A 25,907-nucleotide genomic window follows, 5' to 3' on the forward strand; every position below is an offset into this window, starting at 1 on the left:
TCCATGACTTCTTTCCAACAAACGCAGGTCATCGACTGATAGCAACTGCATGGAGACACGTGGACGTGATAGATTGAATGGATTGTTCCTTAAAGAATAAGACAAGATTAATAATTTTCCCAAGATACTTTATTGTCGTCATAACTTCTCCTCTACTTACCATCAAACCTACGGTGACCAGAATATCCTTTACACACCAAACTAAATATACATACTTGTCTTTATATGTGGTTTGCCAAGCATACAAAAAAACAACAACACATCTTGCTGCGGATAACTCGACTACGTCACACAAAAGTTGGTCGGGGCCATTGTCAAACGTTAAACCGTGACCAATATTTCAACATGGCAAAACAACACACTGCATCAGGACTTACTTGTGTATTATGACAAGTTTTACAATGAATTCTTCTTGTTGATCTAAGTTACTTGTCTCCAAACGTTTAGGGCACAACTACGGCAGAATATACATTTATATATATCTATACACTTCAGAACACCTAGGCGTGGTCACAACACAATATTCTTCACATGAAAAGTTGGTAAGATATGGGTCTGAATCTCCTTGCGTTCTTCAAGCTTCTTGTGCATATGTCCTTGCCTTTCGCTTGCAAGCATTGCGATATCATAGATGTCTTTTAGAGAGTTTTTCATACACGACTGTATGCATATACTGTTGTGAGTGTTGGGGGCATCTGAAGACATTTTTCTTGCTCAAAAGTTTCAACGGTTTTGATTAATGTAGAAAATGCTTCAGGATGGTTCTAAAAGATCAATAACATGCTAGTATGCCGTGGCAGTTGGGTTTCTTCAGTGTGGGCTTTGACCTTAGACGCTGAAATCACTAAACATCTCTAGGTGTTCATAGCATGTTATCCTAAAGGGAGAAAGCAGTGCATAATGTGGTCAAATATAAGTTCTCCTTGAAAAAAATGCATAGGTCTTCCTGGACCAGTACCTAGGTCTGTAATTATTCACTCTGACAAGCAACAGCACAGCCCTTCGTAATCTTAAAGTGAACTGCAAGCTATTTTTCGGCACCACAGCTCTCCACACTGTTTATTGTTATTTTTGGAGAAGTCATCATAGCACAGGAGCAAAGGGTTTCACCCATGGTAAGTACATTGAAACACAAACCAACATTTTTACAATGCAACTCTGTGTATAACGCTGGAAATGTGCATACAAGCATTACCCACTTCAAAAAAGAAGTTAATTTTTGAACAACCATATTGTATTGAAACCACAGGCAATACTTTGTCACTGTAACAGAAAAAAAATGCTGGACAAATGCCTTATACATAATGACTTCGCGCACCATTGTGACCACATGACACTTGCTACGTTTAGCTGCCCAAAATCTAGTGAATTGTACGCACCACATACACACAGTCACACAAAGCATCTCCCCCCTACTTAGCCTTCACAATATACAAACAGTTCAACACTTGTACACATTTAATATTGCTATTCTTTTCAACCCTACTCTCCTTTTGCAATATTCCATCTCTCCATATGTCACCATTTCATTTACTCCTTATGACCCTCTGGTGTTTTATACCTTTCCTTCCTATATTTCAGCATTATACACACAACTAAAATTTGCAAACATTTAAGTAATATCCTATTGCTTTCTGCCAACAAAAACATGAAGTAAAAGGTTTGGTGGAACACAGTTTTAAAGAGAGTAGCACACAGAAGGAATCAGCGCTACACAGATCTTAGTAAATAATTTCAAGTATCAGTTCATACCAAGAATTATATTTTGTCTGAACATAATCTAAAGTTATGACATATAAGGAAAATCATATTTTCAACCTATCTGAATCCAGTGATATGCAAAAATACACTTGCGAATCACACCTCTATGCACTCACAATTCATTATATAAATGCCTTAACACAAATAAATCTTCAACATAAAGTGTTCCATACATTTCATACAATAATAGTAATAGTTTACTAATGTTGGAAAGGAAAATAATGGGAAACAACCCCTTTTCATCCAAAAAACTAAACCAAACTTCATGACAAATGACAACTTCACAACTGTGAGAACTAGAGCCCTACAATATCTTGGTACATTATTATAAATCATACCGTGTATTTGAGTGTCAGCTATTCAGCTGTTTTGGAGAAAAACATGGGGGAAATGAAAAAAATGAAATTTCATCATTGTTTCTGTGACAAAATGGACTTAAGATGGGCCGAAATATGAATAATACCATACTTCCAAACATAGTCTTGAATATATATATACATGTATATATATATATAGATATATACATATATCCCTTCACGCCACCAATATTACAAGAATACCTTGTTTCTTTCCTACCCTATTAACCTATCTCACAGCCTGTACTTTAGACTACACACAAACCATCACGAGAACAAAACGTGAGAAAATGCCGATCACATGACCTCCAGTTGCCTAGGTGACAAGGTTTGAGTATGTTCTCTTGGTGTACAAAGGCCACATGGATGAGAAATTGCATTTTTTACCTGCATTTTGCACCAAAACTGCCCTCCTGTACTGTGGAATCATCGTCGGGGAATCACAGCACAGAAAGGGACGACTGTTGCATACTGTTTTTGTCATGTTACGATTATAGGACACTTATCTCACGTGTGCTTCTTGTATCGTTTATTCATGACAAATATCCACATGTCAGACATGTTGAACTTATTTCAGTGAACCGGCAATTTCTCACATTTTGCTTGGCTTCCAGAAGAGACTTGGTAAGTAGTAAATAGGTTACAACTTGTTCCAAAACGGAAACCTTTAGACTGTAAAAGGTTTATGTTAAACAGATATCTTAATTTTGACTAATTTTTGTTCTGTGTATCTAAAACTTTGCTAAAGGCAAGCATAGCTCAAACTGTGTGCAGTGCTAGAAAATGATGATGCTGTGATCTTATGGTTGAGAAGTGTTAAGCATGGCTTTCAAAATATGCCATCTTTTCAACAAAATAATTCAGCTTTGACACAGGCTCTGGTGTTACCCTGGGAAAAAAGTCTAAGCCACACTGGTGTCAATATTAAAAAAAACAAAGTAAAATGGAAATGATACACAGGCTGTTGCAACAGACTAATTATTATATGCCCTGCCAAAATGTTCGATCTTTTTTCCGTAGTTTCTTAGGAACCATTGTCACAAACTGGTCTACAAGGTAGAGTCTGAACACAGCACCATTGGAACGTTTGGACCCACTACAACACGGACAACATGTGAAATTTACTCATGGTTTCATCTCCTGCTATCACCCTTTTCTCCACTCGTTTAATAGCAAGAGAAGAGATCATTCTGTTTTTCACAAGTGTTTACTTTATACATCAAAGTGCAGCAAGTGGCAAAATGTGGGAGGAAAGTTTGGAACTAGGTTTCTACTTAGCAAGTCTCTACAGGGAAACACTTCTTTTTACATACATCTAGCACATCCTGCTACTGAGCGAGCCACCCCAACCAACTCCCTAACCCAACTATACATGTAGAACTCACTTTACACTTAAGGAAACTCTTCAGCTTCAACCTACACCCAGAAGGGACGATATGTGCATCATCATCACTCCCACTCCTCCACATCCGAGAGCGTGGCGGTCCATCACCATACATAACTGACTACACCTAAGGACCTCATCACTCTGTGTCAGGGGTGGGCAGGGTGGCTGCAGTTGGAGTGAGGTGGAGTGGTTAGTAGGCGGGTGCCTGGTAGTCTGGTTGGGGCTGGCTGCCGGGCTCCTGGAAGGGCTGTTGTTGGTAGCCGGGGTCCTGGCCGGGTTCGGGGTATGCCGGATACGGAGAGGCGCCGGGGATCTGGGGGTCGGGCTCGTAGCTCGGGGCGAAGGCCTGGTCCCAACCCTGCTGGTAGCGCCTGATCGCCAGGAACGCCAGGCCGGCCTGCGGAGGAAAGTTTGTATTTTTAGTCCTTATAAAAAAAAACAACATTTTATTGGAAACATGCAAGGTTAACAATAACACAATCATTTTTACAGCCAGCCTGAGGAGGAAAATGTAAAAAGGATTTATCGATCCAGTTTAGCTCACTAAAGAGTTATTCTTCCACGGGTCGTGACAGAGAAGACAAACACTATGTACAGTATTTACAGGTTAATTGTACCAGGAAATTTTCCCTAGCTCTTTTCGACAAGCACAATGAACAGTGGACCACGGCCTAGTGTCCTGTCATAAGTACTGCAACCCTTTCCGGTAGTGTACATGTCGAGTGAGCGACACAGCCAGTATCGAAAATGTGTATTTTGCAGTCACTGATGAAACCGGTGTGGTTCAAATTCGTCTATTCTTAATGATGTTGTTTTCCCCCTGAACTACCCATATTGCATCACTGCTCCCAGCATGCAATGAGATCTTTGCTTACCCAAGAGATGATGGAGAAGAAGCTGAATGCGATGGCGGCCTGGGCTGTGCTGTAGTCATGGAAACCCTTATCGGTCAACCAATCGGTGGTCGTCTTGCGCCACATGTCGGTCAGGTAACAGAATCCGACAAACCACAGGAAAGTCCAGAAGCCTGTAGGGATGGAGGGGGAGTAAGAACTGTAATTCATGATTTGTTGACGGCTACTTAATTTAGTACCATGTCCCCTATCACGACGTACTAACCCAAGAACACCATGTCCCCTATCACGACGTACTAACCCAAGAACACCATGTCCCCTATCACGACGTACTAACCCAAGAACACCATGTCCCCTATCACGACGTACTAACCCAAGAACACCATGTCCCCTATCACAATGTACTAACCCAAGAACACCATGTCCCCTATCACAATGTACTCACCCGAGAACACTATGTCCCCTATCACAATGTACTAACCCAAGAACACCATGTGAAAATGTTCTATGTACTATGGAGTATGGTGTCATTTGAGCCATAAAGCCTTCAAATTCAATAATTTCAGAGGCGACTCTTACCCGAGAACACCATGTCCCCTATCACAATGTACTTGCGCTGCTGCACGCTGCTGAAGTTGTCGAACATGGCGTCCACGCAGATGAACAGGACGCATCCCAGGAAGGCGACGACGCCGATACCGATCCCGTAGTGGCAGGCATTCGTGTCGCCATTGTAGATGCAGTCGTTCTTGATATAGCCCACGGAGGAGATGCAGCCAAACACGATGATAGAAAACACCTGAAGGTAAAGAATAACACACTTGGTTACCAAGTGTTTATGATGTGTAATGATATAAGAACCGCTAGACATAGATAAGCTTGGAGTCTGACGAGGGGTTCCTCCAGAGGAGCGATAACACCCTGGAATGATGAATGATATAAAGAATAGTTCAGGTTATAAGTAGTAGTTTCTAAACAGCAGTTTGGTTCTAAATTCTATTTTGTCAACAAAATGCAGCAGAAATGTTTAAGAGATCAAATGATTTTATTCCATTTTATCATACATTTGCATACTTACCACTATAAAGCATTAAAAAATCAGCCATAACATGTTCATCTGCGTAATGGCAACCACTGCAACTGATTAAAAACATGAAACCTTTAATAAATGCTATATCATTACAATCATGTATTTCTATCAATCAAGCTACTGAACTGAGATATATGATGATCCCTATTAAACTTTAAGATTTCTACAATACTTATATTTCTCTACCCATGTACTGAGCGTGTACATGCAAATATTAGTCTTGGTTTGAAAAGTATGTATGAGACCCAGCCTGAGATTGCCTTGAATCAATGAATGTACATGTACACACACTAGTTTGTCACATTGGGAAGTCTCAGTCAGTGGCCATTTGCAGAGCCATTTCCTGACCACTTGAAGGCGATGGGACTTCATGGAAGGAGCCATTTGCTGTCTACGAATGACTACACAGGACAGTCATGTAACTCGGAACAACTCCATACTCATTGGCACCTGACAACCACATGCACTATATAATGTAACTACATTTTGTATACAAAAAAGAAGTCAAACCCAACCATAGTTAACATGGAACTTTCACAGTAGACTAGATAACTATTTCGATTTCCATGTATTCTCTGTGTACTTGTTTGTCTGCAATTAGCCTTTGGGCATGAACTTGCAAAAAATAAATAAATAAATAAAATATGAAGGGTTCAAAGTTCCACCACTTGACTTCCTCTATACCCAAAGATCTATATACCACTAAAAAATCGTGACCACAGCATGTCCAGAACACAAGATATCAAAGACAGAAGTTCTGAAGCAGTACCTTAGAGAGCCGCTAGGCCCTCATTTTCCTGACCCCTATACCCACATACCAAATATCATTACGATCCACCCACGGCTTTTCGAATTATGCTGTCCACAAACACACACACACACACACACACACACAACCGGCACGTAAAACATAACCTTGTTGGCGAAGGTAATTAAGTTCTGACAATTAATACAATTGAATTGAAATCGGATTTTCATATGTTAAACTATAAGTATAAAACAACTGTGCAGAAAATATACTGATTTTCTTAATTGTTATACTCTACAGCTCCAAGTTTGCAATGGATGACCAAGTATATATATTTGAAGGCCAAGGGTTAACACATACATGTGCACCCCAAACTGCCTTGCTGTAGTACCAATACGTGCCAAATGCAGATTGACACTTTGATCGCTACCCTCTAAACGTGTCCGGTTGAAGGTAATATTTGGGTATCGATTTGTTCTGTGCTGGAAGTGGTTTTGGATGGGGAATGAAAATGCGTAAATTGCTGAGCCGACAAGAGGAAAATTGCCCCGTAAATTGGTTCCCTTCGGACATGCAGATGTGCACTTGGCTGGGAATGGGTCGTTGCGGTTTTAATCGCCATCAGATACACATACATGGAGGGCATATCGGGTTGGTTTCTCGGATTCGCCACTCCTGCACTGTGGTATTGTAAATCCATTCATCTTCGTAGGGACTTAATTTCGTGGTAGGAGGGGAAATGAGCTGAGGTTTTACAGGTATTCTGATTCCTTGGTTAAAACTGTTCTGTAGTAATAAAATGGAAAAGCATATCCAGAGTATCATGATGCTAGTATCATAGTGGAGAGGTCGACAACACAGCAAAATTTAAGAACTACCACAAACATTTAAAGATATACATTATCATTGTACGCGTGAGGGGAAAACAGTGTGCATTTTGCAATTACACCACAATCTCAGTTGATGTTGGTTTGCTGTGTGACTGGTTAAGATCTGGAAAGATTCTTCGAACTAAGAATAATATTGACTTCAGTTGGTAAAAAAAAATATGAGCAGGTAACGTCAGAATATATTACGGTGGTTTAGCTCTATCATTTCCTGGATTGTAAATGAACATGAATCTTATCATGAATGTGCAGCCAGCCTACCTAACACTTGTAGTATTCATAAATTATATTGTATATTTTAATCTTCTTCCTATAGATCATGAAGTAGCCTTCGTTTTGGCACAGTCTTGAGTTAGAAATTGGAGGTCGATCATTAACCTCATTTGTTACCATATGTTATCACTTATCTATGATCATAGTGATGTCATTACATATTTTGTCAACAACTGAGCCTGGAAAAATGACCAGCTACAGTATGAATATGTAACAAGGTATGTAGATCTTTATAAAGGCTTCTATTTGACTGTGAACAGGAACTGTGCATACCCCACCCTGACATCAACTCCATCTCTGTATTAATACGCTTGTCCAGTGTTCGGATCATTGGATCCATATATATGATATAAAATACAGTAAATGATTGTGCTACATGTGTATATAGCAGGTGAAATAAAACCATATTTCTACATACGCCAAAAATAGTTACTCAAGCAACTGGATAAAATTTTATCCAGTTGTTTGAGTAACTATTTTTGGCGTATCTTATTACCTGGATGTCTAACCTTCATCAACACATCTTTCTACATTTCTACAAAACTTATCACATATCCATTACACGTCTGACTTCTAATATGATTTAATGCATATGATTTAATACCTGTCATATGCATGTTTGTATTCAAAATTTTACCACGAAAATAGCTTCAAATTTGGTTGATTTGAATTTAGGTTGCAACGATTTGACTTGACAAATTGATTTGAGGCAACTATAATTTATGATTATAATGTTTATTCAAATCCGACATTTGCAGAACATAACAACCATGATTCCTAGAAACATGTCTGGTTTAGTGGTTAGACAAATGTGCCAGAGGAATTCCGGATGACTAACTGGTCACGCACTTCCACACATGCACGGTCTGCTGAGCGAACAACAGTACAGCATTCACCATCAATAACATACACATGAACACCTATAGGCTACAGGACCTGTTTTTCTTCCATCATGTTGTTGCTATTTCAGTAGAGACTATATGGAAACATCGATATGAAATTGAACTTCTTTCCTTAAAAACAAAATGAAAACTTTAATTGCCAGATAAGAAACAAATTAATGTGTTTTGATTGTGCTAAACATTGAGAAAGTGGCAGGTGCTGTATCGAACAAAATTGCTTTCACAGGCTGTGCCCTCTAGCTCTGGATCTTCAATGGCTCTCTATAAAAATGTGCATGAAAACAATAACAGAAATCAATGTGACCTTTCTCTACTGTAATCCTGTTGGGTAAAGACTTAATTGTTCCAGTGGCTCTCATCAGCCCAGTCCCTCTGGGAGAGTTTACCAGGTTTGGGGTAATCTCATCCTACTTATTGGGGGCGTGATGACACCGGGAAATTAAATTACTTCATGGCGAATGATGCTATTTCCCTGTGTTCAATTTCTCTGTGTTGTTTTGGTGGGACATTTACAATTTCTGTGTGTTTATAAATGGTATTTATACTATAGAAATATTCATAACCGTTTTCAAGGTCAGTAATATAGAATGATGTATCTCTTGACCTCTCTAAAATAATTCATGACAAACAATAATAATTCTACTGCAGGTTATTTCAAAGTCACATGATGAATTTCTTTTTTCTTCTTCTTTCTTTTGAGACAGTTACAACTTCCGAGTGGTTGTAGGTGATAATCTATACAAAAAAAGTCATGTAATTACAGGGATATTCTATAACTGTCTGTAGATTCAATAATATAGAATGATGTAATCTTGACCTCTGTAAAATACCCAAGGACAAATATGTGTATTGTAGTGCATATTGCACGTTATTTCAGCGGCACATGATGAATTTTCTTCTTTTTGTGTGTTTAATATCAAACAGTTACAAACTTCCTGAATAGTTATTGGAGGAAACATGTTATAACTGTTTGAAGTTCCAGTAATATAGAATGCTGTAGTCTTGACCTGTGCAATATGCACCCCTGGCAGGTCCCATGTATTATGAATGGTGCAGCCACCAAGGACAAAGGGTGACTGGTGTACTGTTCACTCATCCATCAGAATGGGCAGGGCAGGAGGAACAGAATAAACCTTCCAGTTTCCAATTAGAATAAAAAAATAACTATACATATTGAAAATATACATGTACATTCACATGCATGTAAAAAAATAAAATAAAATTGTGTATAAAATCAAATTGTGCATGAAAAACAGAATTGGATCTAGATAAAAATGTATTTGTTACATAATAATACCTTTCAAATCCTCAACTTCATTCATTCATCCATGTCATTCCTTTGATAAATATATTGATTCAGAATTACATTATAGTGGCAGGTAAAGCTTTTCCCTGAAGTGGGGTTATCATTGCACTAAACATGTACAAAATTTAGTTCGCAGGTGAACATATTGAATTGTAGACTGACCAGGTCAACACTAAAAGCTAATTTTCTGTTAAAAATTGACCTGACACTTGGCAAATATTTTGTAGGACTAGCAGTACAGTGTCATTTAAGTCAGCTTTCCAATCCTATTATATCTTGGTCTAGTACAGTCGTGTACTAGAATTCAATTTTGGTATTTCATTTGATCTACATCTAAAATAAATGACCTAGTTGCAAAGATATTATAAATAAACCAATTTAGTTCATATTAATCAACCTTCAAATATTTGTAGTAGTTAGTGGTGTGTGTTGTTTATATAACAACATGGTGAAACCAAGGAATGCTGTGCCATTGTAGATGGTTTACAAATATGACTAAAAGGTCTCTGATGATCATGACTCACAGTCCTATACTTATATAACTAGTAATAATTCACCAGGTTGTGTCATACTGAACATATGCTTAAAAAAAGCTTCTTACTCAACCGGATGGCCTTAAACTGCCTAATACATGTGTTGTAACTTTTTTCCATTCCATGTTCCAAGGGATATCCTTTTTATGTCAGAATCAACATTCTGGTGATATGCTTCTTACATTGTACATCAACAGAGTGGCCTTTAAAGTTTAATGCAGCCTAAAGTAAAAGGTACATGTGTCATAGTTAAACATATCTTTGCCAGTTCATCTATATGGTCCCTCTTATGTAGATTTTACCAAATTCCATGTTCATTGTACTGTAATCATCTTGAAACTAACTGTATCACAATAAACTGCAGTCTAATAAGTATGTTTACAGCTGCATAGCAATGACGAAGCCATACGGACTCGTTCATCTTTTAACAACAAAAATGACCTCATTCTCATGTCTGTTTTCCCCCGAAAACACTCACTTCAAAGAGAGAGAAATACTTTGTGAAATGGGAGTGCCAGTACAGTGTAAGTAAATTTGTAGGAGTGGCCCCAGAAATACAACATTACATGTAACACCACCTCCTTATGCGCCCGAACCTTAACGTCCTAGCGTGACCTAACGTTTGTAAACATCACACCCTAACCTAAGACTACAAAGAATGTGGGCCAGTCGGGCACCCACGCTATAGCCAAAACAGTGCAAACACAAGGATGTTGGAGAGTGAATTTCAAAAGCAGTCAAGGAAGACTTCTTATCTTGTATGTTTAGTCACGCCTTGATTCATACAGCCTCTGTTTTCTTTCATTTGTCAATTCGATTTGAGTATGTAGCACTAATTGTGGTATTTACTTGATTGATTAGGAGTTGAGGGAGGGATTGCACACTCTCCCCTTCACCCAGCGTGATAACAGCGGACTGATGTGCCAAACCTTGTGACTCACACCCTTCCATAACGTCATGTGACTCCCTATTATCAGCTGGCCGATTTTCCATCCAACATATACCACTACATCAGCAATACACCAGGCCGCAAAATCTCGATATCACAACCAATTGTGCCATAGATTACGATATATTTCCTCGCCGTTGGGGGTATGGGTCCCAGGGGATCTCCTTTTTACGTCAGAATAGAAAATTACATTCACCTTTCTCACATGACACGATATTGAAAGGGGATCTCCCAGTGATTTCACAGGTGCACCCCGCCCTCCCATACTGTTCTTAGTGCCTTACAGGGTAACCTGCCGTAACTCTAGATAAAATCGGCCAATTCTGAATAACATATGCCCCGTTGTCTCTCGCGAAGGTAGTTAACTTGAATGCCATCAACAGAACACCCGGAAAACGGGCCGTAAAAATTACCTGGGAGAGTCGCAAGGGCGAATCTCGCGGTTGAAACGAGACAAGGTTGTTGAACAAACGGGCCCCCGGGCGCCGCTTACAACAAGAGATATCGCCTCCACGTAACCCGCGGACAATCTAGGGAAGTTGTGCTTACCCAGGATATTATTCTGCAGATGACCTGGGGTCTCTTGATGAATTCTACGGGGTCGAAAGCCGCTCCCGCCTTGCCCGCTCCGTACGCACCGCCGCCGTCCATCTTGGATTTGCTGTGCATCATGGGAACGGACGCAACCAAACAAAAGAAGTGCTTGCGTCATTGTCACAGGTGAACAGGTGGTTTCAAATTACACCTGGAAAACGGCGTTTTTTAAGACAGGAGAGATCTGTGTTTTTGATAGTAACTGTTAAGACGAGGAAATCAGAGATAGCAGGCTTCACATCCTCTTACAGGACATAGAGAAACGGCTGTGCACCCCCTGGCAGAACATACAGAAATTGCAGTGGAGAATCACACGCACTCACACACACATACGATCTCTCTCTCACACACACACACACACACACACACACACAAACAAACACATTCACACACACACAAACACATTCACACAAACACACGTACACGTGAACACTATCTCTCTGATGGACAAATGCAAAGACAAAACTTCAATCTCGGGTGTAAAAAGTATCTTCTATCATTTGATATGGAAGTTTTGATCCAAATGGTTACATTGCATCTTATGTTTTGCATTTCTCAAGTTTCTGGCATAAGTATTTCTTAAATAATGATCTTTAACCAGTTTGTCACTTATGCAAATGTAGAAGACAAACTCGATCCAAACACTGTGAGCATACATGTCCATGCATCACACAATCCATACATGTACGTAACAAGTGAAGATTCAGCTTCAGCACAATGCATCTATCATATGGATATGTCATACAAGGAATGCTGAGAATTTATTTCATGATTAGGTTGCAACAAAACTGTTCTTACAATCTGTTGCAGGAAGCTACTGGTATGAGATGTACAGCAACAGTCTGCATAGTACTATAAGGATTTTGTCTGTAAAGCATAAAATCTAAAATAATCACATAAGTTAAAAACAAAAACATTTGTTGTAATAAAATACACTAAGATCTGTACTTTACCTAGCCTTGATTAACAAACTGCAATAAGTAGCATATCTCTACATTTTCACTTATCAATTATGTACATAAATTTTTCCAACATCTGATTTTGAAAGATAAATATTCCATATTTACAATACAAGCTGCCTTTGATCATGGGTAGCACACACAGCTCCAAAACATAGTGTGAGATTGGAGAAGCCTAAATAGCAAACATGCCATTAAAATAGGAAGTATTTTGATAATGTTACTACCATTTGTACACATGGTATGCTAAAAATCTTAAAACCGAAGATTTTATTTACATACAACTTTCAGTTAGATCCTGAACCAGTGGTCTAGAAGTAAGCATTTCCACAGTCTTAGCAAAACATTCTGAAATTTACTACAAAAGAGTACATCATGTGAAGTCTTAGAAGAAAGGCATTCTTATCTTTGTACTTGTAAGTAGAAAATATGTCATTTCATGAGTTATACAGATCACAAAATAGCTGCTTAGGTAGGTAGTTTAGTGTTCACATGTTATTTGCTGTAGTCACAATTTTGCTGTGCTTTGGTCACCATTATAAATTAGCCCACAAGGTACATGATTAGCAGATTTGATGGGAAACAATTGAGAAACACCACTAAGTATTGTATCACATAGGTGACAAAAAAGGAAGACGCAAAAGGGTTGCCAGCCCACCCATATTGTTGTATGGAATGGTCCAAATTGAGATGCCACTGAGAGGAGACAGCTGTACTCTGGCAAGCACCATTTTACCCATGGGGGTGGACTGGACACATCATTGAGAAGTAGAGTCCAACCATTTCACTGATAGCTCCCATTGTTCAGCAAGATCAAAAATTCATGAACATGCATTTCCTGCTACAAGAGCGAGGCGGCCTCCAGGTTCTCCCTGATGATGGTATCCATGACGACCTGGAACACGACCTGGATGTTGCTGGTGTCGGTTGCCGTGGTGAAGTGAGGGTAGATGACCTTGGAGGGGTTCTTGTTGCAGCCCTGGAACATGTGTTGGATGAATCGAGCAGCAGAGTCCACATCACAGTCTGCACCTGTGCAACAGAGACATTCAAATGAAAGTTAAGCTGTGACGGTTAGGCCATGTTAATTTGATTATATGGATGACATCCCAAAAAGTTTTTTACCATACTGTAAATCATACAAAGCAGCTGCAAAATGAGCAAATATATGCTGTTAATCGCAAAAAAAACACATTGTGAATAGTGGTGACAATCAAGCACATAACATGTTGCTCTACAAATTTGTTGTAGCAAAAATATCATCAACAAGCTTACTTTCAGTTATTGTATTGAATACATATTTATAGAATTACTGGTATTGCTGACATCATATTCTACCAAGCCTACCATGTAATACACTTGCTTCCCTTTCTAGTTCTTTAATCCACTCCACAAAGGAAAGGACATTACCTGTATAAGAAGGGAAGTAATATCTGAGGTGTCTTCCTGAGTTGAGAATCTTCTCCTGGAACAGGTCTACTTTGTTCATGAACAAGATCTGCGGAGAAAAAAAAATGAAGAAAACCTTTAAGTCTCCTGACAAAAACAATTCCTTCCTTCCGTGCATGTTAGACATACATACATGCATGCATGTACATATACATTTGTATATACATATGTTTGATTTGTTCGCCTAAAGGCTAAACATGGCTTGTCTGTCGGTGTGTCTGTCTATGTGTTGTTCTGTTAACCCTTAGTACACTGAAGTAGCCTTATGGCATCCAGTTCTCTATTGGTTACAGAGTTAGGCAGCAGGGAGAAGGTTAAATTCCCAATAATGTAGCATTGTCATAAATCCTTAATGTTTCTATTTTGGTCTGTGGGACTGGAAGGGCTACAAAGCAGCATGGGTTAGGGAGTGAAGTCTGCCATCTCTGATAAATGCAAATTCATTTGTGCTGACTCTTTTAGCAAGAAATTTTTTTTACAAAGATTCAATCCTCACTTACCATGGAGGTGTCTTTGAAGAAGAGATTGTTGCAAATTGAGCTGAACAGTCTCAAACTCTCCTCAAGTCGATTCTGCAAAGTCAAACAGATTTAAACTCACTTGGAGCAGTAGATATTCTAAACTCAAGTTCAAGAAAATACCTTTCTCATAACAAGCAATAAACATAGCAACCAATAGCAGTTTTAAAACATTTTCCTAATAATTCAAGGGTACATTGAAAATATGACGATGACTGTATTCTGGTAATACTATAAAAAATAGACCACTACACGATCTTCTGAAGGGATACAGGAGACCCATTGCAAGGGTTGTTTAGGAGGTGATCCAGATCCACAGACAATGTAGTACTTCAAACAGGGAGCCCCAGGGGCGTCACTATCTCAAGCCTGTATACAACTGTCTCTTGTCATGTGACAATCAACATCATAAGTCACATGACAATAGAACTCAAAGATGAGATCTGACTTGACCGGGTTGATGAAGAGACAGAGTTGGTCTCGAAAGCTCGCCATAGTAGCAAACTCTTATGTTGTGTGTAAGCGTTTAAATATTTGTCAAAATTATAGAATATACTTACTACATTGGAATCCTCCAGTAACGTCATGTCATAACCACTTAATGCTGTGACAAACAGGATGGCTTTGACATCATCGAAGCACTGGATCCACTTTCTTCTCTCCGACCTCTGACCTCCCACATCAAACATCCTGCAGACACAGATACTTAGTTATCCATGTTATTGGCTAGCATATGGCATGATACAGCAGACATTAATGTGCCTTTTTTAAATATCACTTTGAACAATGAAGCACATGGCATCACAACAGTGACCACTACGAAGATAGAAACAATGTTAACCCATTGTGTATTACATCATTTTGGAGACTCATGTGGCATTCAGTACCTAGATTACTAGGTAGATACCCTAGATAATTCAGAGACTTAAATGCAATTTGTGTCTTTGAATTTTCATCTTCCAGTTCCAAAAATTGATATGAATAGAGGAGGATACCCCATTCTAACATCACATGCCATACAGTACACAACAGCAATACAGAAAAAGGAATGTCGGAACTCGCTCAGTCATACAACTAACAACTTATAATAATAAAACATTGGTTTCGGACACACTGAAAAGAATCCTGAAGACATTACCTAAACATGATGCCACTGATGGCAAACTCTGTCTCCAGGATGCCTGTTGTTCTGACTCGGGCCCGTATCACATCTTCTGAATTGGGCTGGAACTTCTCATGGCATATCCTGTCCATGTTCTCAAACAAGCTGGGAAGAACAGCAGGGCAAGTCAGATAGTTTGTAACATAATTTCAATATCTGAATGGGAACTTTGTCATAACCAGCCTAAGAGAAATTGTATTGAAGACATAGAATTATAATATTGATATATGTAGTCACTTACAGTTTACACAACAAAAATAATTTGCCCTAAATGTGTTACATATCATTCCAACTTACAAATGTACATGTCATCCCAAAGGTATGACATGATATAGAAGTTTGATGGTCTTTCTATAAATAGTGTAAGTTACCAATCAAGTAATGTCAAAATAATAAGAAAGTAAGTTGATCATAATAGCATAAAATTGGCCTAAGGACAACTGTACAGCACACTGTAAAACAGACCAGAGTTGATTATTTCTTCAAGGCCAAACATTAGTGAAATAAGATTTCGTCATTTGTTACTTATAAGCTTTCCATGGTGCTGTTTATAGCTATGATATGAGTTTTTGTTCCCATTAACAACTGAATGAGTTTTGTTAGTAAGCTACAAAAAACATGTTTCCTTCAAAGCTCTGAGGATAGTTTGACTGTACATGTACTTACTACAGCGCTGAGTCGTTGAGTTCGTACTCGTAGCCCCTGGCCACCGCCAGCCTGACTCCCTGGTCGCTCCACAGACACCGCAGGGCGTGGGTCACAAACGGAAACATGATCAGGTCCTCCCCAAACCCTCGTCTGGACGACAGGACTGTCTGTGCATGGATCTGTCAGGAGGGAGAGGTTGTACAATAAAACTGTAAGGGGTTCGTCTAAAGAGGGCAACAGGGGCCGGTCGCCCTCATGCCCTGACTATGTGCCCCCTTGCCCTGGGAAGCAGATTCTCTGACAAGCATAAAACTGATTGACCAGAGATGCTGCCAGGTCACATGTGCCCTCAGTCTTCAACTGTGACAGTGATTTTGCCCCTCAGAAAGCCTTTAAGTTAGAAGGCCCCCTTTTAACTTAGAACTCTCTAAAACTCCACACTGTGGAAGGGTCGAACCCCCCTTCCACACCATCCCCCCACTTGGTCGCTGTGCTCCTTCGCAATGCTCCCTCTTACAATGTTTTCCTAGAAAAAACCCTGATCATGATGATATGTTCACACTGAACTGAAGAAAATCTTTGAGATCAAATCACTTGGTTTGGATTTTACAAGGTTACGTGTTGTCTAGATTATTAATATTATGACAATTCATACACAATAGTCTGAGAATCTGAAGTTCTCAAGGGTCAAGATTCAGGAGTTAAAACTTAAAATGTGTTTCCAATAGCTGCTCTTTTAGAAACTGCAACTGCTGCTGGGAATGTGGCACTTGTTTGTTTTCTTCTGTCAGCAGCTACAGTCTGCCTGTGTGACCCAGAAGCATGTTACTCCTGTAAGAACAACACAGTACCTTGTTGTTTGGGTTGGACAGGTTGATCCGGAGCAGTCCCATGCCACTCAGTACAAACTTCATGGTACTCAGCAAGTTGTCCATTAAAGTGGGCTGGAGGAAACAGAAATATGACATGAACGCGTTGGTACTGTTGTTATAAACTTTATTTCAATCTTTCCCTTGCTGACTTAGCCAGTTAGCAATACAAATCTGGTGAGTGAAGTACTGTACATGTATATGAAGCAAGGGCTGTCTCTACAAGCTTTAATTTTTCTCCATCCCCCCATTGTTTGGGAGTCCAAGCCATGTTGTTGATTTTTGTTCTGTCATTTTAAGCTTACGAAAAAACATTTTCATCAATTTTATGTAAAGATGTCCAGATTTTTTGGATGGATGGGGTAAAATTTCTGTCCTTGGGAAGGAAGGAGGGGCGGGTCCTGGACACAGCCCTGTAACAGGGTCAAAGTTTATATCAAGTTAATGACCTCCTCTTATTTTGTACTGATACAGTACTAAAAGAACCTACAAAAAAACAACACAAGAGACATCAATACATTTGTTCAACGATACAGCAAATTCAGCAATACAGAATCAAATATCAGACACCCTGTGCTTGAAACTAGTTGACATTGACAAATCACCCTCCACTTCCCCCTATCCTATGATTACCATACAAACTGGCAAACCATGTAATCACCGAGGAACTGTTTAAATATGCAGACACTGACACAGAAACAGTTCGTACCAGCAAACAGTTTAATTTGTCCTGATTAATGGAGCAATGAAAATGGTGGGAAGATACAACAGATGAATAAGATAATTGGCCATCTGTCAAGTTTTGAATCGCAGTACAGTATAATTTATGTGATTGATGCTTAACTACTGTGGAAATCCAAATTTTCACACCTAAGAAAAAATGATAATACAATTGAACTACTGTAAAAATTCCAGGGTAGGATTACGGTAGGAAGGAAATGGATTGTTCACGGTCATGGGTGATTTCTAGTTTTCAGTTAAAACAAGGAGGTAGGTGGGCAGAAGACAGAACGTGCATGTTCGAAGAGTGAAGAGGTCAACGCGAAAATTACAAAAATTAAACTAACACGAACATTATGACATACATTTGAGTAGCAAACTCTCAAAAGGTAACATATTTTCAAACACATCTTAATCCAGTGAAGTGTAACTTCCTCTCAGATTGAAGTACACCTGAAATCAATACACACATAGCACCACTCATGCAGAACTGCAAACACTGTCTGCTATTGGAACACTACAAACATTGACTTTCAACGCGATCAATGAGGGCCAAACATTGAATATGTATTGCAACGCAAGTTGCCAGTTTGAAAATATCACTTGCTTCTTTTTACCATTCTAACAGGGGATTTTGAAAAAAGTTATCATTTCCTAAGGCCACACCAATTTTTTTGTTGCTTCTCGGATTTTTTGAGAAAAAAATTGGAGCGACAGGGCGAAGAAGAAAAAATATTTTGCAATTAGTCTGGGGTAAAAATAAGGGTTAACATAACATATAGAATAAGAGGATTATTCAAGTTTCAGCTTTGTATGGCTCATTAGAATGCAATTCCATGTAATATATGGATTGATATTGAGAAATAGTTTTGATAAATGAAAAATTACAAATCAATATGATCAATGTGACCACACTTTTTTGGTGGCTATTGAGTTCTACAACTGAACAAATAGTAAAATTGGGAGTTTGAATTTGTGAATGGGAATAGCGACCCAATTTTGTTTTGTTTTTTCAAAATGGGAAAAACAGGACAGGCTATTCCGAGAAGCAACAAAAAAAATTGGCGTGGCCTAATGATTTTTTGCACAGCTTTTTAAAAACATTTCATTAAATGATTACAAGTATCAGTAAAACTTTCTAAAGCAAAATGGGTTGGTTGATCTTCTGTCAGAGCAAAACTACTTGTCAGTGGGACGCTAAGCATAATGCCACCCAGCTGACCAAACAGTAATATATCAAATGTTTCTCGTCTTTTGTTACCTAAAACTTGAACTTGTCACAGTATTCACAGTATTCAACTTTAAACTAAAAAGACATGATCTTTCAATAGGCATGTATCAACCAAAGACAGTTATAAAAAGCTGACAAGATTTGGCAGAACAAAACTGTTGTCAACTTGACACATGAAGCTATTGTTCTCCAATGACTGAATGAGTATGTTTCAAGTAGAGGGCTGATGTTCATTTCAAACACACATTTCGTAGCTGTGAATGTGAACCATTCAAAAATTTCAACAGAGACCAAGTACACACTTTCTAGCCCAAGGGCATGGCTTTGTAGGAGATTATAATGATTACAGTTCTAAAGATAGGGATGTCATCTGGTGTTGGCTTTTCTTTGTTTTGTTAACAGGTGTTTAAATCGTGATGTACCTTTCTGAGACATTTTTACATTCACACAAAACATTTTGGAAAGGTTAGACTCCGAATTCCGCACAAGACATAGCAAATGATACAATGGCTGGGTTTACATACGCCTTTTTTTAACTAGTTTTAGTAGACTTGGAGTTAACTCAGTGACTCCAAGTCAACTCTGAAAAGGCGTGTAAACCCAGCCATTGTATCATGTGCTAGATCTATGTCTTTTGCAGAATTTGGAATTTAACCTTTTCGAAAATACAATGAAAAGTAAATCAATACATAGCCAATTGTGATTGGTAATCATATGGCAAGTACATTGTACATGTGTAATGAACTATTAATGATTACATGATTGATTGGGAGACAGGAATTGATTAGTTTCGCATGAGTTTCACTAATTTGCTGTTTACAGTACCAGTGTAACAGTACCGACTGGAGAGTCTATGCAGAGAGCAGACAAGCCTGGCGTGCTCTATGCATGTCTGCAGCCGCCATGCATCAGACACTGATGCCTGCGAACGATTGAGTACCAGTGTCCCATCTAACAGTTGCATGGAGGTTACTGTGGTTTTAGCAGCTTGTTCAGCTTTTCTTTCAAGCACTGTCAACTTGACATGGCAGGTATCATCTTAGATCAACAGGGAGGATTTACAATCAAAACACTAACAGGACCCTGTCATTAGTCAACAATTCCCTGGTCAATAGGAAAAGTCCTTGGTTACTTGAAGGCTGATAACTGAAGAATTAGAGCATGTAATCAATTGTTTACTGCACATAGATCACTTCTGGAACTATGTCATGATTTGTTTTTCTGATGCTGCTTTTTCCGACCGCCCCTCCAACAACAGTAAGTGGTATATCTTTTAGTCTATAGTCCCTTGACTGATGCCTACTGCCTAGAATACTACACATATGAGAATGGTTGCATTTCCTTTGAAACAATTTATCAAACATTACTCTTAGCTCATAAAAACTGGCCCATCTTATAAATATCCTTGACCTTCTCCCTGTTGCTTATCCCTGTATCTAATACAAATGTTGTGACATGCCAAGAGGCTACTTCTGCAGGAAGAAATATTATTTGTTTTTGATAGCCAGCTTTTTTCCTCGGTGGCCTTGCAGTGTCAGCTTTCAAAAGTTAAGACTAGCTATCATCAAAAATTACCTATTACAAGTACCAGGCTATGGAGGGACCTGACTGCCTTGGGGTAGAAACCAGGTCATGGGCCAAGGAGGCTTTGACCAAAAACTGCTGAGAGAAGTGTCAAGATTGATGTAAGAATTATCCAAGCAGACACATATATCTTGGGGCAGCATACCAGGAGAGTTTCTGGCATGTAAATTGATGCCCCCCCACTGGCAGTTTTATCCCAACTAATGCAATACAGACTCTGACACCACTGATAGTAGTGATAGAAGCATTTATCTTATCTGAAATTGAGATAATGACATGTAGAGTGGTCAAACTATTTCCCCTGTTCAAAAGAGATTGAAGATAACAAACGTTCACAAGGTTGTTGGATGTTCTACTTGCAACTGACTTAGTTCTGGCTAAGTTCTTAATAGGCATGTTGTGATAAGATACACAAACATTCTTGGTTACCAAATGATTTATATTTGTCCTGGAGGAGGTATGTATTGGCAGTTTATCAGCACATGGTGTTTATACAAGCTACTGGGTACCACAACTGGTTGTTTCTGTAGTAAAACTCTATTATACAGGGATATAAAAAATTGCATTTCAGTCTTACCTTCAGAAAAGAAATAGATTGTTTGGATTTAATTTGTACCTTGGGCCTGTGAACATTTTCTGTTTGTTTCAGGTAATACTGGTTGTCTAGAAGATAATGAGTTGTCATAGAATGATGGACAGGGGACTTTCTGTCGTTTTCATTTTCATAAGTTGATAAAATATGCACTTCTACTTTTGTTCTGGTTCACGTTTTGATACAAACGTATATATAGACACATCTCTTAAAGGACAGCTACACTAAGTTTTGTAAAGCATACAGCAGTATGTTAAATGAAAATGTATATCCTAAGTCCAGTTCTCACTTGTTTTACATTAGTCCATCATAGATTAGCGTTTTCACAACATATGAACTTGAATGTAAGACTACATCAAAATCTTTTCAAACAGTGTTAATCAATTCTTTTGTCACTACAGATTTCTAAGGCACAGGTGCATATCCCCTACAGGTGTACATCCAGTAGTCCCCCTACACTAAGTGGAAAATGATTATGTACTTAGGGTGCAACAGTAGAGCGTTACCTAGGGGCTTAATTCCTGCAGATAGAATGTACAACACTGTAATGCCTTTCTGGTGTTGTTTCAAGGATTTTCCCAGGAAGGTAGGATCAGCGTAAGCTGTATTCAATCATCGGAAGAAATTCCAAAAGGAAATTAGTGAGTGTCCCATTGTCCAAAGTTCTCCAAACCCATTATTACTTCTGTTGGTTTAAGGGTGCAACTACATTCATCGTAACAATCTTTGGCCGTAGGCTTTCCAGAAACACTGACTGAACAGACCATCAACAAGGACATAAGGCAAACCTTTTCCATCATTACCAAGGCTGTCTCCAGCTTTTAATTTTGTTTTCTGTCCTACTCAATTTTGTTAATTCCCGTTGTCAATCTGTCATTTTAGGCTTACGAAAGTACATTTTCATAGCATAAGTTTCATGTCATGTAGTTCAGATTTATGGGATGGGATGACAGTTTTCGTCCCAACAATCAAATTTCTGTCCTGGGATGGATGGAGGGACGGGTCCTGGAAACAGCCCTGATCATCACATAAACTGACTTTTGTATGGCACGACTGTCCTAAGAACCCTCTTGTAAATCTACGGTAGGACAAGTATGATCTAGCTTCACGTCCAGCTGTGAATGCTCTTCTTGCTCCTTTTTACTTCCGGTCTTTCTTGTGTAGGTAAAATGTAGCAGATACAGCATTATGGCTTTTCAGGTCAATGCTAAGTATGGCAAGGCCCTCACCTTAAAACTGTTCAGCTCCTCTTGAGAAAATCCCTGGCTGTGTATGATCTTCATCTGTTTCACCAAGGTGCTCTTCCCACTCTCCCCAGCACCTGAAGAAAGAAAAAAAAGACACCAACACACAAGTTATAAATACTAATCAACAGTCGTTCGAGGAGGTACCTTGAGCATGTCGTCAAAGGGGAAGGGCTAGCAACCCCTCCCTCTAAAAATATACCGATAGTGAAACAGCAAGGAAACTTGCTGCCCTATGTGCCAGTAGGGGCTAAAAAGGTCTGAGCAAATGAAAATTATGAATGAAAGAATAGTTGGCAGTTTCACTGCATTCTTTTGGGATGCTCAAATACCAAACAAACCATTTGCAGACAAACAGAAAACAAACCTTTGTACAGGAAAATATTTTTCTCTTCTTAAGAATGTGCGCACCTGAATTGGAAATGAGCGATAAATCATCACTTCAATTTGATATTTTCAACCAATAAATGGCAATAAACCAGTTTTACCTTGTCACAAGAAGCATTGTGTGTAGCAGAAATAGTAATTCATCAAATTAGATATTCCAAGGACAAGCTTCAAACTTAATCATTCCTCACTCATGCATGTTGGATAAAACTGATTGAAATTCTGAAACACCAATGGATGAAGTGTTTTTGTGCACATCAGCTCATGGGAATAAGTGGTCTTTGAACTGGTTTGGAAGAATGCCAAAATTAAACCACAGCTATTATCAAGGGGTTTATATTCCAGGGTGGGTCCATACATGTGTCATAATGTCTGGCTTTTGCCTTTCTTCCAGTTGACTCCACAACAATCAAGTCATGAATAATTAAACTCCCTGGACCCCTTGTTTTTCCATGTATGAACGGACCAGTCGAGGTCATTTTGGTCACAGACGCCGGCGTGTACCAAACAGTTCCGCTTGAAAATATCCATGCTTTGTCCCGTATTTACCGAGTGTGTAATGGTGTTGTATGTACACAAGGTGCAGCAACTGCCTGCCCGTGTTTACACCATGGTCTTAGACCACCATTATGTGAAACCATGCCATGGACGGACACTAAGTCTGCCCTAAAACCCGGGTGACGTTAACTCAGTCAGATGAAAGGTTCGGAGAGAATTCTTCAAGTGCCTGAAGAACAACAAGCTTGACCAGTTTGTTTTTTCTACTGTTGCCGTGAAAAAAATGTTGCACCATAGACTGATTTTATAATTACAAAAGCTATTTGCCAATACATGTACCCCCCAAAAACTATTTGCCAATACAGTTGATGAATGGTCTCTTGACAAACATTTGTAACGACGCTCATTCTTTTGAATTCCTAAGGCTGAAACACGAGGGATTAAAATATGTACCTGTGATGCTAAAAATGCACAAAGAAAGTGAGCATTATCTTATCAGAGATCTATTGGCTACCCTATTGTACAAATTGTACTATGCATAAAAGATTGGAGGCGGTGCCCCTATTTCATCATCAATTGGTAAACAAATGTAATAAGATGGAAGTACTGTAGCAACAAATGATATATTTAAGTTACTGACAATTTCCAACATGCCTCTGGCAAAGACTGGAATAGTCCTTCACTGCATGGTAGGAATGCTAGAACACGTACATGAGGCTATCTAGAGAAGGGATTGGACTGATATATATGATACCAGAAGTGTATTAAAGTCCATGAGGCATCAGGGCCCATTCACGTGCACACTTGTGTGTATATTCAAGTCTGTATCAGTTCCGTCTTGACATTTTTTTGGTTTGGGTAAAGTTTGTGGGGAGGAAGTTGGTTTTAATACTTTGACCCACCTTTGTGCAGCAAAAAATGACTTCTCGGGCCGCAAACTTTACCTAAACCAAGAAATGTCAATACACAACTCATACGGACTTGAACATACGTGTATGTGTGAACAGGCCTTTAGACAACTTGTAATGTTACCGTCCTTTGCCTGAGGTTCTATTCTAAGAATTAGCAAGATGAGTAAAAAATACTGTACTGGTAATATTCTTATATTTTCTCACTTCTAAGGAATTGTGTGAAGCACATTCTCTCGCTATGGTTTCTTTTTCACAAAAGCTACATTGATATTAATGACAATGAAGGTTCTTAGACTTGGACTGAGCACACCTAACGTTAGCACCTATCAAACGTTATATGTACAAATAAACAAGCACAAACACTAAGAAACCCTGCTTGCTGAACGCCTTATCTAATCTGTGTGTTTACCAACACACCCAAATGACAAGATATCCCAGCCTTGTTTACATCTTACTTCAATCTACTAGACATACCCACCGAGTAGTAAGATCTTGATAATAGAGCTGTCTTCCTTGGCCATGTACTGAAGTTGTCTGTCGATCTCATCGCTTCTTATCCGAGCTTTCCTCTCTTCAGAGTCCAGGCTCAAACAGGCCCCCATAATTTTTCTTTCGGGACAGAAGTCTACTGTACGGTCTTCGAAATTCTCGAGTTCGGAATGTTTTCAGTGCGTTTCAGAGCTTGAAAATCAGATAAATTTTACCTCTAAACCGACAGTGGTAAGTCTGTAGCTCACATGTTGGGACTAGCTTCCCCTTCCAGTAGCGATTTTTGACATCTTCAAATCCGCTAGCTACTGCAGCATCTAACCACTTCAAGTCTTGGCAACACGGATTTGTGAGTCTTCCCGTCGCACAACACCATTTTCTCTTGACTTACTCATATCCCCATCAGCACAGGATGGCCAGAAGTGTTTTTTGGACAATCTATTCCGAACAGGATCGCCGAGAGACTCCACAGTAGCAAGAAGTGCCGCCACAGCCCAAGTTTGAAGTTTGAAAAATGGCGGACGGATCCGTCAGCCTGTCGTCTGACAAACCACACCTGGCCGCGGTTTTCTCGGCAAAAACTCCACTGGAAGAGAAAACCTCGCACGTGGGAGAAGAAAAATCCTCGGCGGTTCGTTGCGAAGTTCAAAGACGGGTACAAAGGTGATTGGAGCTGCGGAAAATGCCGTTAATTCACATCCTTGTCTAAGTACACTACAAACGCTTTTAAAGCTGGGGTTATGTTTGAGGTCACACCAGACCGAGGCTGTGGGAGACCGCGGGAAAGTAGTATAGTAGGAGCTGCCAAGATCGTCACCCTTGGAGGATCACGATAGTGTTCACGTTTGAATAAAAATTAACTTTCCGAGCATCCTCAGGTGTTGGAGCTATAACAGGCATGTTATTTACAAAACAGTTTTTCTCTCGATAAGAACATTTAAATAATAAATCTCTACATCAAATGGCCAAGAATTTGAATATCTTGTGTAACATTACCTCAGTGAAA

At 39.2% G+C, this 25,907-nt stretch overlaps 2 protein-coding genes across 2 annotated transcripts; both read right to left on the reverse strand.

Moving 5' to 3' along the window:
• Positions 1-111: 111 nt before the first annotated feature.
• On the reverse strand, positions 112-11,728 carry LOC136440855 (synaptogyrin-3-like). The gene is made up of 4 exons (XM_066436999.1): positions 11,596-11,728; positions 4,938-5,157; positions 4,380-4,531; positions 112-3,901 (listed from the first exon to the last, which is right to left on the reverse strand). Exons 1-4 carry the CDS (start codon positions 11,716-11,718, stop codon positions 3,695-3,697), a joined length of 702 nt encoding a protein of 233 aa, XP_066293096.1. The 5' UTR covers positions 11,719-11,728; the 3' UTR covers positions 112-3,694.
• A 656-nt stretch (positions 11,729-12,384) lies between these two features.
• On the reverse strand, positions 12,385-25,663 carry LOC136440854 (guanine nucleotide-binding protein G(o) subunit alpha-like). The gene is made up of 9 exons (XM_066436998.1): positions 24,891-25,663; positions 22,602-22,693; positions 17,228-17,320; positions 16,395-16,555; positions 15,705-15,833; positions 15,127-15,256; positions 14,549-14,620; positions 14,010-14,097; positions 12,385-13,631 (listed from the first exon to the last, which is right to left on the reverse strand). Exons 1-9 carry the CDS (start codon positions 25,012-25,014, stop codon positions 13,441-13,443), a joined length of 1,080 nt encoding a protein of 359 aa, XP_066293095.1. The 5' UTR covers positions 25,015-25,663; the 3' UTR covers positions 12,385-13,440.
• Between the last annotated feature and the right edge of the window lie 244 nt (positions 25,664-25,907).

This window comes from Branchiostoma lanceolatum, chromosome 8 (assembly GCF_035083965.1).
Source record: "Branchiostoma lanceolatum isolate klBraLanc5 chromosome 8, klBraLanc5.hap2, whole genome shotgun sequence".
In the NCBI taxonomy this organism is placed as follows: Eukaryota; Metazoa; Chordata; class Leptocardii; order Amphioxiformes; family Branchiostomatidae; genus Branchiostoma; species Branchiostoma lanceolatum.